The 15,239-nt window shown below is 39.1% G+C and overlaps 1 protein-coding gene across 3 annotated transcripts in view; it reads left to right on the top strand.

Annotated features, from left to right (window-relative positions):
- rabggta (Rab geranylgeranyltransferase subunit alpha) overlaps positions 1-15,239 on the top strand; it is a 59,834-nt gene that overhangs the window by 31,649 nt on the left and 12,946 nt on the right. For all 3 annotated transcript variants that reach the window (XM_062039331.1, XM_062039329.1, XM_062039330.1), the window contains exons 10-16: positions 860-965; positions 7,032-7,083; positions 7,170-7,258; positions 8,926-9,014; positions 9,084-9,200; positions 9,275-9,388; positions 11,385-11,472. In XM_062039331.1, coding sequence (XP_061895315.1) covers positions 860-965; positions 7,032-7,083; positions 7,170-7,258; positions 8,926-9,014; positions 9,084-9,200; positions 9,275-9,388; positions 11,385-11,472 — 655 coding nt within the window. The remainder of the gene's footprint in view (positions 1-859; positions 966-7,031; positions 7,084-7,169; positions 7,259-8,925; positions 9,015-9,083; positions 9,201-9,274; positions 9,389-11,384; positions 11,473-15,239) is intronic.

Raw genomic sequence — 15,239 nt, 5'->3', positions numbered from 1 at the left:
TTTTTTGTATATATTTTTATTTGACTTTCTCTTCTGCTGTTTCCGAATAGCAATATTTTAGTTTTACTGAGATTGAAGGATAGTCTGTTTTTGTCAAACCATCTCTTAAAAATGTATTCCTTTCTTCTGTTATTTGTATTAGTTTTTGTGTGTTCTCTCCTGAACACAATGAAGTCACATCTTCTGCAAATAATACTAATTTGAAATCCTTTATAACCTTTATAAATGTTGTTTATGTGATTGAACAATTTTGGTCCCAGTGTTGATCCCTGGGGTATGCCACCAGATATACTCAAAGCTAGAGACGTGTGTTTGCCTAGCTTCACGGATTGCTTCCTATTGGTTAGGTAGCTTCTTACCCAGTTCAAGACCAACCCTCTGATGCCATGGCATTCTAGTGTTAATTGACTTAATGAAGACTTTGTGGTGATTGTTTTACGATCTGATGCAATGATCATCATTTACGCTTCCTAAGTTTCTATGGCAGCTTTTTGTCATAATGCCACATTGTGCACTCCAGTGCTGCACAAGGACCCACTTAGAGGCCAAATGTCCACAGACTGAAACTTTCTATCTATGCCTCGCTGAGCAAAGTTAATGCAAAGACACATGTACCTCCCACTATCATGCACTCATAAGGGCAGTCCGTCACGGGCCAGGGATTCCAGAAATTTATTTCTGTAGGTCCTGGCAGGAGCGACCACTTGGGAGCGGCTTGTTCTGGTGTAACGAGAAAGAATGGTGTCCTCGCTTTGCTTTGTCCCCCGTCCTATTAATCCTCCCAATTCTGCAAACCCACAAAGCAACAGTGGCATGAACTTAAAACTACATTGGCTAAACTTTCTTAACCACTGCTCAGATATGTGATCTTCCTCCTGGATCCATCAGCGACCTCGCAAATGAGCACAATTTGACGGTGCACTGGTCTGAAAAATACATTCATAGAGACTGTGCGCTGTACACAGGTAACACGTGCCCTGCCACATTCGCCTTTATTCGTCCTTTTGGGTCCAAATGATTAAATAAGCGAAATGTCAAGTGATGAACCAAATCTAATGTTTATTGACATTGGCTTGGTCCACACAAGACTCAAGAAGGGCAAGGAGAGAACAAAAAGGCGGTTGGAGGTTTTAATTCAATTCAATAAAGTAAATATGTGACTCTTGAAGCTGCTATATTTCACCGGTCAGAAAATATAAAAATAACAATGTTGCCAATTGTGGTTTAAAGGAGATTTACATTTTTTGGGAATTTTGTCTATCATTGACAATCACTATGAAAGACAAAAATACATTTTCTTTTCTTTTCTTTTTTTATGCATTGTAACTAGAGATGTCCGATAATACCGGGCTGCCGATATTATCGGCCGATAAATGCTTTAAAATGTAATATCGGAAATTATCGGTATCGGTTCGGAAATGATCAGTATTGGTTTCAAAAATTAAAATTTATGACTTTAAAACGCCGCTGTACGGAGTGGTACACGGACGTAGGGAGAAGTACAGAGCGCCAATAAACATTAAAGGCACTGCCTTTGCGTGCCGGTCCAATTACATAATACCTGCAGCTTTTCACACACACAAGTGAATGCAAGGCATACTTGGTCAACAGCCATACAGGTCACACTGAGGGTGACCGTATAAACAACTTTAACGCTGTTACAAATGACAAGAATGACAAACACATTTCGGGAGAACATCCGCACCGTAACACAACATAAACACAACAGAACAAATACCCAAAACCCCTTGGAGCACTAACTCTTCCGGGACGCTACAATATTCACCCCCCCCCCCCCCCCACACCTCAACCCCACCCACCTCAACCTCCTCATGCTCCAAATTCCAAGCTGCTGTTTTGAGGCATGTTAAAAAAAATAATGCACTTTGTGACTTCAATAATAAATATGGCAGTGCCATGTTGGCATTTTTTTCCATAACATGAGTTGATTTATTTTGGAAAACCTTGTTACATTGTTTAATGCATCCAGCGGGGCATCACAACAAAATTAGGCATAATAATGTGTTAATTCCACGACTGCATATATCGGTATCGGTTGATATCGGAATCGGTAATTAAGAGTTGGACAATATCGGAATATCGGATATCGGCAAAAAAGCCATTATCGGACATCTCTAATTGTAACTCATAAATAAGCATTAGCAAATGTCAGCCAACAAAGGATCCAACGGGAGTCGCTCTATTCCGCCTATAAAAACATCCAAAAACCTCCGTCAAGGTTTTATATACATACTGTTACTATGTAATATAGTAACAGGCACATTCATGATAACATGTAATATTTATTTTTATGTATTTTGCTCGTTTCAAGCTTACTACGGTGTATCAATTTCATAAACGCATCACAACGTTGGCTTTTTCCTTCAACAACATTGACTACAACTCACGGCAGACTTTGATAGACAACAAACATAATAAAGCAAACACTTACTGTACAATGTTTGCCATCACTGGCAGGACGACTGATGGGATGTTCATATCTTCCAGTTTAATCGAAGAATTCATCATAGAAAAAAAAAAAGGCGGGTGCAATGAGCGTCTTTTCGAGTCTTTCTTGCCATCAAGTTGAATGTCAATGTTGACCTACTTCTACTATGCAAGTGAGAGGCATGATTTATAATCTAGACTTAACTTTCACCAGATCAGAGGCGGGAGAGCAGCTCACCAGCTCATGATGTCAATAGCAGCATAGGCTAGTTACCTCTCTGTCATCACGGCGCCGCTAATATTAGGTCATTAATGTTAGCAGCTTGTAATAACAATATAGGTAATACTTGGTTAATATACCTTAATGTTAGCAGCTTGTAATAACAATATAGGTAATACTTGGTTAATATACCTTAATGTTAGCAGCTTGTAATAACAATATCGGTAATACTTGGTTAATATACAGGTAACAAAATGTAAATGGAGTATTGTTGGCGCTTTTTGATGTTTTTTAGTGGGTTTTATGGGCAAAAAAAACCGCAATGACATCATGACTCCCATTATCTCTATTGTTAGCTGACTTTGTTAGTGTTTATTTACAAGTTAGAGTGCATAAAAAACATGTGTTTTTGTCTTACATAAGTATTGTGAATCATAGGCAAAACAAAAAAAGTGCAGTTTCCCTTTAAATATTAATGGTCCATATTTGTCATAATTAGAAGTAAAACGAAAATATTTTAAAACGGTGCTGTGGTAGTCGCTATTTGTAACAATGTTTTTTTGTTAGAGGGACGTTGCTTACAGTATCATAGATATACTGTAACTAGAATATAGTAGCCATGCTAAGTTGCAGCCATTTTCATTAATTCCTTAATGTATTGTCTGTCCTGCGGTTTATTTTATTGTCAACATGAAACATGTTATTAATACACATTTTGTTTGTAAAAAAAAAAAAAAAAAATCTTACATAAGAAAGATTTTTCCGAGTGTCCTTGTTTCAACCTTACGACATATTTTGCAACCATATTGTAATGTACTGGCATTTTTGTCCTCTTTGTTTCCGTGCCATTTACAACAATGGAATGCCCTGGCACTTTGTCCCTACTAACTTAGGTTCGCTATAGGCAAACAATTCAAAAGGGCGTGTCATATCTAGTTATATCTGTGGTTGGACCAATAGGAGGGTGGTACTGCAGCATGTTCAAACGCAAGTGCCGTCTAGGCAATCCGAGACTTAGAGCAGATTTAAAGGCCTACTGAAATGAATTTTTTTAATTTAAACGGGGATAGCAGATCCATTCTATGTGTCATACTTGATCATTTCGCGATATTGCCATATTTTTGCTGAGAGGATTTAGTAGAGAACATCGACGATAAGGTTCGCAACTTTTGGTCGCTAAAAAAAAAAAGCCTTGCCTGTACCAGAAGTAGCGTGACGTCACAGGTTGAAAGGCTCCTCACATTTCCCCATTGTTTACACCAGCAGCCAGAGTGATTCGGACCGAGAAAGTGACGATTACCCCATTAATTTGAGCCAGGATGAAAGATTTGTGGATGAGGAACGTGAGAGTGAAGGACTAGAGTGCAGTGCAGGACGCATCTTTTATCGCTCTGACCGTAACTTAGGTACAAGCTGGCTCATTGGATTGCACACTTTCTCCTTTTTCTATGGTGGATCACGGATTTGTATTTTAAACCACCTCGGATACTATATCCTCTTGAAAATGAGAGTCAAGAACGCGAAATGGACATTCACAGTGACTTTTATCTCCACGACAATACATCGGCGAAGCACTTTAGCTACGGAGCTAACGTGATAGCATCAGGCTTAACTGCAGATAGAAACAAAAGAAATAAACACCTGACTAGAAGGATAGACAGAAAATCAACAATACTATTAAACCATGGACCTGTAACTACACGGTTAATGCTTTCCAGCCTGGCGAAGCTTAACAATGCTGTTGCTAACGACGCCATTGAAGCTAACTTAGCAACGGGACCTCACAGAGCTATGCTAAAAACATTAGCTCTCCACCTACGCCAGCCAGCCCTCATCTGCTCATCAACACCCGTGCTCACCTGCGTTCCAGCGATCGACGGAGCGACGAAGGACTTCACCCGATCATCCGTGCGGTCGGCGGCTAGCGTCGGATAGCGCGTCTGCTATCCAAGTCAAAGTCGTCCTGGTTGTGTTGCTGCAGCCAACCGCTAATACACCGATCCCACCTACAGCTTTCTTCTTTGCAGTCTTCATTGTTCATTAAACAAATTGCAAAAGATTCACCAACACAGATGTCCAGAATACTGTGGAATTTTGCGATGAAAACCGAGCTTTTTGTATTGGATAGATACAATGTGTCCGAATACTTCCGTTTCAACGATTGACGTCACGCGCATACGTCATCACACATAGACGTTTTCAACCGGAAGTTTAGCGGGAAATTTAAAATTGCACTTTATAAGTTAACCCGGCCGTATTGGCATGTGTTGCAATGTTAAGATTTCATCATTGATATATAAACTATCAGACTGCATGGTCGGTAGTAGTGGGTTTCAATAGGCCTTTAAGGAGTTATCCTTCAACTTTAAAAGTTTTCACTGCTGGACTCTAGAAAGAGGTTCCGCAGCCTCCGTAGCAGAACCTCCAGGTTCTGTAACAGCTTCTTCCCTCAGGCCGTAAGACTCTTGAACGCATTAAAATAATCCCCTCAATTCCCCCCAAAAATGGATTAACTCGTTGGAATATAAAGACAATATAACATACATCCATGTTAAGATTTCATCATTGATATATAAACTATCAGACTGCGTGGTCGGTAGTAGTGGGTTTCAGTAGGCCTTTAAGGGAGGTGTTTGCGGAGCTAGACTGGCACAGAGTGGTGATTTATAGGTACTTCTTGTATTGGCAATTAAGTAATTATATGTTCAATGTAGCGTCTTTCTGAGTTGGTAAAAGTGCAGAGTTTCTCCTACTGGTTGACTCAAAGACAACAAATCAAAAATGCCATTCCAATATTTAATGTGATTGTAGTCTCTAGTTTTGCTCCTCCTAATGAAATACATTTTGACATATGTTTATATGTGTATTCTGGTTTAATAAGATGACATGCATGTGTTTTAAAGGCTATGTATAAATACAACTTAAATTACCGTGCTTTAGGCTGTAAAAAAAGTGAATGAAAAAAGCAATGATCATGTGAAAATGTGGGTCCCAGCCAGGGTGAGACCAGTTGAGAACCCCTTTTTGAAAGGACACTCTTCACAAATACGCATAAATAAATAAAACAAAAACAAATAAACATTTATATAAAGTGTGAAAAGACCACTTAAGCTGGTGGGTATTGAGAAGTGATTTGAATATCTGTAGAGAGTCTGAGTTCCTGATGTGTGATTGCACGGTAATGGTACTTTATTGTCCCACTTAGGGGAATTTGTCTTGGACTCAGCAACTGTGCCTTAAAAGGTATTCACAACCACAATGCCAGCAAACACTCCATCAACAGCCATACCATCTCAACAATTACAAACATAAGTGTATTGCACATCCTTTAACATTGCACATTACACACTGCACTTATCTACACCAGTGGAAAGACATATGCTAAAAAGACACCATAGTAAAAGGACACAATCAAAAATATTGCAGTCTTTAGCCTAAAGCAGAATTGTTTAGACATTTGATGGAGGTTGGAAGGTCTTATTTTTAAAGCTGTCGAGTTTGCAGTTGGGGACTCTATATCGTCTGCCTGAGGGTAGGAGATGGTATTCTAAGTGAAAATGATGTGATGGCTCAGTCACGATCATCTGGGCTTTCCTAAGAACGGGTTTGTTCATAAATGGACTGCAAGGTCTGATAGTCACTTTTTCCCATGTGTACTAAATGAGCCAGTCTGGTTTTCAGCTTCACTGTAAGGTTGTCATACCAGGCTGACATCCCATATCGGAGCAAGCTCTCCAGTACGGCCTTATAAAAATTTAAATCTGGTGTTTTCCCCCCCATACTTTCCACATGGACATTTTATCTCAAAGAGTTACCTTAAATGAACTCCGAGATAGGTATATGAGCTGGCCTGCTGAGGATGTATTACAACAGAGCTGTAGTCTCCAATTTATTTCGAGTCCAAGACATCTGGTTAGTTTTGTTAATATTCAAAAAGAGATGGTAAGAGTAGAGGAAGCGACGTGTGTCTGGTTTTAGTGATAGACGTCAGCTTGGATAAAATAATTTCATTACCTATTGTTTATATTAAGCTGATCAGTCAGTTATAACCATATGTTGCAGAAATTTCCCTGTCTGGTTCTATGGTTATCATCACATTTTGAGGTGTTTTTTCCCCCAAAACATGTTAGAAAATTGTATAACCTCACAGATGTTTGATATTAGAGGTTCTTCTGTACTAGCCTCCAAAATATATTTCAGTGTTTGTGTTTCAGTATCTTGACATTCGTGCACTACTCTGTACTTTGCTCATTTTGATTCTATTATCCATTTGACCCAGAAAGACGAGTCGGGTAGGTTTGTCTCTGATTTTAAAAGACTGCAACTTTTCTGCAAGCTTCAAAAACAAAGTTGACTTTCTCAGGTCGAGCTGAGAGTTGGTGTCGTGACTCTGCCACTGATCAGGAACTGTTCAGGTAATTATTTACCGGATCATTAAATAGTGCTTGTTTCTCTTTTTCTCCCAAGAGAATATCTAAATGTGTTCTCTATTCTTGCTTAGGAGCGAGCTTTCTGTGGAGAAGAGCTCTGTGCTGCAGTCTGAGCTACAATCATGTAACCAGCTACAAGAACTGGAGCCACTCAATAAGTGTAAGTGTAGTTTTAAATTGGTTTTGTTTTTTTGTTTTTGTTCCTCACAAAGCGAAAATTCTTATTTGCTGCTTGGCGCATTGGTACCTCCGCTATAGCGGCTTTGTTGCGAGCCATTAAAAAATAATGTGTTTATAGAAGCATCTTGAAGGAAAGGGATTGCACTTTGAAAAACGTTTACTCTGTGGAGAACATATATCCTGACACAGAGCTTTTTGGAAAGACTTTCTACATGATTTTGGAGAGTGTCTGTGAAAATCTGTGTTAATTTTTGAAGGTATAAATGACTGATTTTGGACCTCTTTTCTAATTAATCCCAAATGTGTTCAAAATGAGATTTTTCCCCAGCAAGCCCCTCTAAGTATGTCTTTATGAACTTTGTATTGTTCAATGGGAACAGAAAAATGTGTTACTCAAACAAATATATATATATATTTTCTATCATACCGTGAGATTTCGGAACTTGTATTAACTAAAAAAAAATCCTATGCTGACGTTTAGCTCACCAAATATTCAAAAAAATGAAATGTTTCCTGCGAGCTTATTGGTACTTTGGTACTACTACCTGTTTTAGTGAAACCACGTACCTATAATTTGGTCCCTATAGTCTGTAGCAGGGGTGTCAAACTCAATTGCTTGTTCATTCAAAATTCCAAGGACACTTAAAATAGTGGGCCAAACAGGATTAGGAAGGATACAGATTAAGATATAGATATAAGATCCAAGATATTAAGATACAGATATGTTATGCGTCAGTAATCTTTGGTTGTGTGCAAAATGTGTGTGACAGCCAGTGAATGTGTTTTTCTGCAGACATACTTTTTTTTGTAAACCCCACTTGTGTCAACTTTTTTTTTAACATCATGTGGATGAAGTGTGCATTATTGAAAGCATCAGTGCTGGTGTTGGAAAAGTGTGAATGTGTTTTGTACCGACAGCCTTCAATAGTTAAAAGGGTGTTGTTTTTATTGGTGTACCACTAAATTATTGCTACTTTTGGTGGTAATATGACACATCAAGTAAGAATGTTTAGTGCAATGCATTCTATTACCGTAATACCATTGTGGCCACTATCAATAGTTCTATTACTTAAGATGTAGATGAGGTGGTGATGCAACAGTAAGCTTGGATTCTTATTTGCTGAAATTCGCCATAGGGCTGGATTCCTCCAGGCCACATAAAATAACTTGGGTCGGAAGTCTATAGTCCATGTACAAGAGAAGATTTTGACATTGTGTCATGTGTTGACTAAAAAGAGCACTTGGACAGATTGTTTATCAACTTCAAATTGCCCAGCTGCTATTCACATGGATAAAGAATGCAGTCTGCATACACAGAAGGTTAATTAATGAATCAAGTCCCAGTGCAGCGGGATCAGTGCAGCTCCCTGGCAAAGGAATCCGTCACTGGCTCAAAATTATTCCTCCAGAAGTCAACACTTGGCTTCCTGGCTTAAACCCAGACCTGGCTTGGGCTTCGGTGGCAGTGATGTTGCTGCATCTGGTTCCCAGGAAGGGTGGCGGAGAGCTCGAGGTCTTGCCATTGGTCTAGGGCCAACCAGATACAGCCTTTTGTTCCCTTCTAAAACTGGCACTGGTTTGTGGGTTCATTATCGGAACCTGGGCTGAAGTAATACTGTTTTTTTATCTCTGTGCTTTCCTCTGCAGGGTGCTTGCTGACTATCATCCTGCTGATGAGGGCGCTAGATCCCCTCGGATACGAGAAGGAGACTCTTGCTCATTTCCAAACTCTCAAAGTAAGGCCACAGGGAAATGTATTGTTCATTAACTGGAGGTGACTTTATTTCACACCGCCTCTCCCTCAGGAAGTGGACTCAATGCGCTCAGCCTACTACAGTGACCTGTGCAGCAAGTTCATGATCGAAAACACCATTTTGAAAATGGAGTACGCTGAAGTGCGCGTCTTCAGTGTAGCTGACAAGGTTTGTGTCGAACGATTGACACACCAAACCCTCTTTCATTTTCGAACGGTCACTGCTAGCTTCTTTCCCAACAGAACCTGACCACGTTGTGCCATTTAGACCAGCTGCTCCTCGTTACCCATATCAACCTGTCCTCCAACCAGCTGCGGCTAATTCCTGCTCACTTTGCCATGTTGCAGTGCCTGGAGGTGAAAATATGGCATGACCCCAAAGTTTCTGCTTGTGTTTTAAAGGGAAAGTGCATTTTTGGGGGGAATTTTGCCTTTCAATCACAATCCCCATGTAAGACAAGAACATATGTTTTTGCAAATTTGTAAAATGCGGCAAGTACGAGATGGCTAACAATGCACCTAATGGGAGTAATCTATTGCGCCCATGAAACCCTGGAAAAAAAGATCCAAAAACAGTCAACAATACTCCTTTTACATTTTGTGACCTGAATATTTACCAAGTACTCGTGTAGTGATATTGTTATTATAAGCGCTAACGCAGAGGAACTACTTTTTGCGCCGCTGTGATTACAGAAAGGTACCTAGCTTACGCTGCTATTGACATACTGTGCTGGCGAGAAAGACGTGGAAATACACTCTTTTGCCTTTTTAACTGCGTGACGATTATGATTAATTCTACATCTAAACGGGAAGATATGAACATTGCATCAGTCGGCATACCAGTGAGAGCAGACGTTTTACAATAAGTGTTTGTTTTATGGTTTATTATGTTGATAGTTAGGTAACACATACCACACTGACAAAGCTTAACCTATTGTTACTATAACAATCTACAAGGTTAATATAGATGGCTTCTCTTTCTTCCCCTCCATTTATCTGCTTTCTTTTGTATTTCAAGTTATCATTACTTATATGTATTGTTGCATCTGAACAGTTTTATTGTTGATAATCGAGGTAATTGTTATTATTCATTATCCATAGTGCTATTTCTATTGGTACTTGTATTGCTCCATTTGTAGTGTAATAATGCTCATTGTCATTTCTGTATTATTTATTTCACTACCATCATATTTGTACATATCGTATTTGCTGATGTTCTATTGTTGTCCCCACAATTTCCCCCACTGTCTTCCTTTTTTTCCTCTTTCTATCCCCTCCGGGTGCACGAAATAATAATATAAATCCATTTAAATAAAGTCAAATACAAATAAGGCAACAAGAGAAGTATCCCACACTTCTCTTTTGTAAAGTAAATTTGTACAGCAAATATGGACGGCGTGGCGAAGTTGGTAGAGTGGCTGTGCCAGCAATCGGAGTGTTGCTGGTTACTGGGGTTCAATCCCCACCTTCTACCTTCCTAGTCACGTCCGTTGTGTCCTTGGGCAAGACACTTCACCCTTTGCCTCTGATGGCTGCTGGTTAGTGCCTTGCATGGCAGCTCCCGCCATCAGTGTGTGAATGTGTGTGTGAATGGGTAAATGTGGAAATACTGTCAAAGCGCTTTGAGTACCTTGAAGGTAGAAAAGCGCTATACAAGTATAACCCATTTATAATTTATAATTTTACATCAACTATATGATTTGCCTGAGAAGCTGGACAGGACAAAAAAAAACCCTAAAACAAAACAAAAAATATTATGTTGATAGTTAGTCTTGTTTAGCACTTAGCAATGTTTCTACTTGCTGGGTCTGTTTATCATTCAGCTTCTAACACTTGTAGATCTTCCTCCTTGTATTGAGGCTCAAAAATAAAAGGTTCTGGATCATCATTTTTCTCCAAGTAGTCGTCGTTGGCTCTCATGTAGTCTGCCATGAGTAGTAGTAGCAGTTGTTGTTGTTGAAGGAAATAACAAACGTTAATAGGCTGTCGTATGCTTAAAATGAGCAAAATATGTAAATATTACATGTTTTTAATGAACGTGCCTGTTACCACATTACATATATACTTACATTGTATATAAAAAAAAAAAAACGTTTTTGGAGGTTTTTTAAGAGCGCTTTGTAGGTGAAATAGGTGAATCTCCTATTGGCTCCATTTTTAGCTGACTTTTGCTAGTGTTTATTTACATGTTAAAATGCATTTAAAAAAAAAAACGTGTGTCTGCTAGTCTCACTTGAGGACTGTGAATGAAAGGCAAAATTCCCTCAAAAAGTGCCTTACCCATTTTAATGCTTTATATTTTTGCTATTGTGTGTGCGCTGTGCAATAGTTGCGTCCCTGACTTTCACCACAGGTATTGGAGGCTGATGATAACTCCATAGAACACCTTGAAGGAGTCTGCTGCCTTCCCAAACTGGAGGAGGTCCTCTTGAAGAATAACAGTATCCTTTGAAGTTAGTTTGGTCACTTGGGGCCAGCGCAGACCAGATACGGTCATGACTTATACATAAACTACCTTATTACAGGTGCACATACAGAAAAATTGAAGGCTGCAGCGGCCCACTTTTCAGGGGCCAAAATTCAAAGCACAGTTCAGACTGGATAAGCATTTGTTGCGCCCCCAATTATCACTTTCAACTGTGTTATTATACATATTTAATGTGTTATTTGGTACAGGCAGGGTTTAATAGTTAAAGCTGTGTTATTTTTATTTGTATTCACTTTAATTTTTTATACTTTTGGTGTTAATCTGGCCCCCTTATTAGGAAAGGTTGATTCAATGCAGCCGATGAATACCACTGTGGCCCCCAGTTCCAGTTGTAATTAAAAAGATTATATGCATAGGAAATACAACAATAATGGCAAGGTTAGTTGGGTTTGGCCTCCTTATTTACAGAAGCTTGTCATGAATGTTGATTTTCAAATGGTCCAAAGAGCCACATTGGACCTGAGGAGGTATTTCATCCGGCCTTAGACCATACTTGCCAACCCTCCCGTTTTTACCGGGAGACTCCTCCTTATTTACAGAAGCTTGTCATGAATGTTAATTTTCAAATGGTCCAACGAGCCACATTGGACCCGAGGAGGTATTTCATCCGGCCTTAGACCATACTTGCCAACCCTCCCGTTTTTACCGGGAGACTCCCAGTATTCAGCACCTCTCCCGATAACCTCCCGGCAGAAATTTTCTCCCGACAAACTCCTGGTATTCAGCCGGAGCTGGAGGCCACGCCCCCTCCAGCTCAATGCAGACCTGAGTGGAGACAGCCTGTTCTCACGTCCGCTTTCCCACAATATAAACAGCTTGCCTGCCTAATGACGTCATAACTGTAGAATGATCGAGGGCGAGTTCTAGGTTTCTTATGTGGATTTATTGTTAGGCAGTTTCATTAAAGTCCTCCCAGCGCGGTAACAACACACAACAACAGCAGTCACGTTTAGTCTACCGTAAAGCAGTTTGTCTGCCGTAAACAGCAATGTTGTGACACTCTTAAACAGGACAATACTGCCATCTACTGGATAGCCTCCAGAACACTGATATTCAAGTATTTCTTTTATTTATATGTATAATAAAATAAATATATATATATATATATATATATATATATATATATATATATATATATATATATATATATATATATATATATATATATATATATATATATATATATATATGTTCCTCTCTGGCCTGGGAACGCTTCGGGATTCCCCAGGAGGAAGTCGCAAATGTTGCTCTGGAGAGGGAAGTCTGGGGGTCTTTGCTGGAGCTGCTGTCCCCGCGACCCGATTCCGGATAAGCGGTTGAAGATGGATGGATGGATATATATATATAGCTAGAATTCACTGAAAGTCAAGTATTTCATACATATATATATATATATATATATATATATATATATATATATATATATATATATATATATATATATATATATATATATATATATATATATATATATATATATATGAAATACTTGAGTTGGTGAATTCTAGCTTACATATATTCCCCTCTTAACCACGCCCCCCCACCCCCCACCTCCCAGTATCGGAGGTCTCAAGGTTGGCAAGTATGCCTTAGACACCTGTGTACTAAGCTATCAACATCTTAGCTTTGTGTTATAAGTGACCAGGCAAATTAGCGTAAAAGCTAGCAATATATTTCATAATAATAATATGCATGTAAATTACTTTTAACCATGCCAAGAGCCCCCAAAAATGGTCAAATGTCTTCTGAGCTGCACTTTTGACACTTTTGTTATATGTTAATTTACATCACGGGGGGTCCAAATAGCTCACACACATTATATACTGTATATATTTAATTACATTAAAATGTTATTATTAGTGATTAGTATTTCAGCTGCATATCTTTAAATTGTGGCCTTTTTTTTTAGCCTATTGTCCCCATGTTTGCTGCCTATCAAAAACAAACCAGGGGTCGACCCAGTTTACATGATTATTGTTTATTGTTTATTGAATGGATCCCCATTAGCTGACGCCAAGGCGACTGCTAGTCTTCCTTGGATCCATATACAAAATAAAAATACAAAGAATACATGCATTGAAGAGAATAAGCGGTAGAAAATGGATGGATGGATATACAAAGGAAAAATACAACATAAGATAAAAAAGCTAGTTAAACCCAGTATTACAAATTCACGTCATGTGGGCAGCTGCAATAGGTGTATCTTCAAAGCTGTCTTGAATGACAGTTTACTTTGTGAGAGATTAATGTGAGATGGCAACCGATTCCAGAATGATATACATCTATACATGACTGTATGTTTAAGGAGATTGGTCCTGATTACAAAACACTTGGACTGGGATCAAGGGATACAGTTTGGGATAAAAGTTTAGTTTCACTTTTCACACCGCTACGCTTGTAATGGTGCCAAGTGGGAAAGTAAACAAAATATGTTGTGTGTGTTTGCTGCTCCATGACTCCAGTTCACCCGCAGGACTGGAGCTGTACAGTTTTTGTTCTGTTCATTTATGCAACTTTACTCATAGCAAAGGGCAAATGAGTCCACTCTAAGGAGAGATGTCAGAATGTGGTGAAAATGTTGATGTCCCCTGCTAGTATTTGTGTGCTGCTTTGCTGGCCTCTTTCCAAATAGTCCATCTGCCACAGGACTTGACCTCACAAACCTAAAGCGAAACCCAACAGCAAATCTTTACAGAACAACAGATTAGTAGTGAAATTCACCCCAAATAAAAACTTATTTAGCTACTTCAAGGTTAAGGAGGGCTTCTGCAGGTGAATTATATTTTATACGCCGTGCCAAAATCCAATCAATATGGGCTCTAGTGGACGCCAATAGTGTTAAGAAGTTGAGTCTTATATTTAATCCCCACTCACAGTTAGCAGTGACTCAGGCAATGTGTGATTCAGCCCAGTGTGTGCTGCAAAACAACCCTGCTAAGAGAGTGCACGCATCTGACAGCGTGTGAGGGGCGCCACATAAGGAAAAATACTGTTTAAAAACTTAAAGGCCTACTGAAATGAAATGTTTTTATTTAAACGGAGATAGCAGATCCATTCTATGTGTCATACTTGATCATTTTGCGATATTGCCATATTTTTGCTGAAAGGATTTAGTATAGAACAACGTCGATAAAGTTCGCAACTTTTGGTCTCTGATTAAAAAAAAGCCTTGCCCCTACCGGAAGTAGCGTGACGTTGTCAGTTGTTCACTTCCTCATATTTTCCTATTGTTTTCAACGCAGCTAGAGCTATTCGGACCGAGAAAGCGACGATTACCCCATTAATTTGAGCGAGGATGAAAGATTCGTGGATGAGGAACGTTAGAGTGACGGAGTAGAATGCAGTGAAATACATATCTTTTTTCGCTCTGACCGTAACTTAGGTACAAGCTGGCTCATTGGATTCCACACTCTCTCCTTTTTCTATTGTGGATCATGAATTTGTATTTTAAACCACCTCGGATACTATATCCTCTTGAAAATGAGAGTCGAGAACGCGAAATAGACATTCACAGTGACTTTTATCTCCACGACAATACATCGACGAAGCTCTTTAGCATGAGCTAACGTGATAGCATCTGTCTCAAATGCAGATAGAAACAAAATAAATAAATCCCTGACTGGAAGGCTAGACAGAAGATCAACAATACTATTAAACCGTGTACATGTAACTACACGGTTAAAAATTCTCAGCCTGGCAAAGCTTAACAATGCTGTTGCC

Source organism: Entelurus aequoreus, linkage group LG27, assembly GCF_033978785.1.
Source record: "Entelurus aequoreus isolate RoL-2023_Sb linkage group LG27, RoL_Eaeq_v1.1, whole genome shotgun sequence".
NCBI classification, from domain to species: Eukaryota; Metazoa; Chordata; class Actinopteri; order Syngnathiformes; family Syngnathidae; genus Entelurus; species Entelurus aequoreus.
This window is presented reverse-complemented; position numbering and strand designations above follow the sequence as displayed.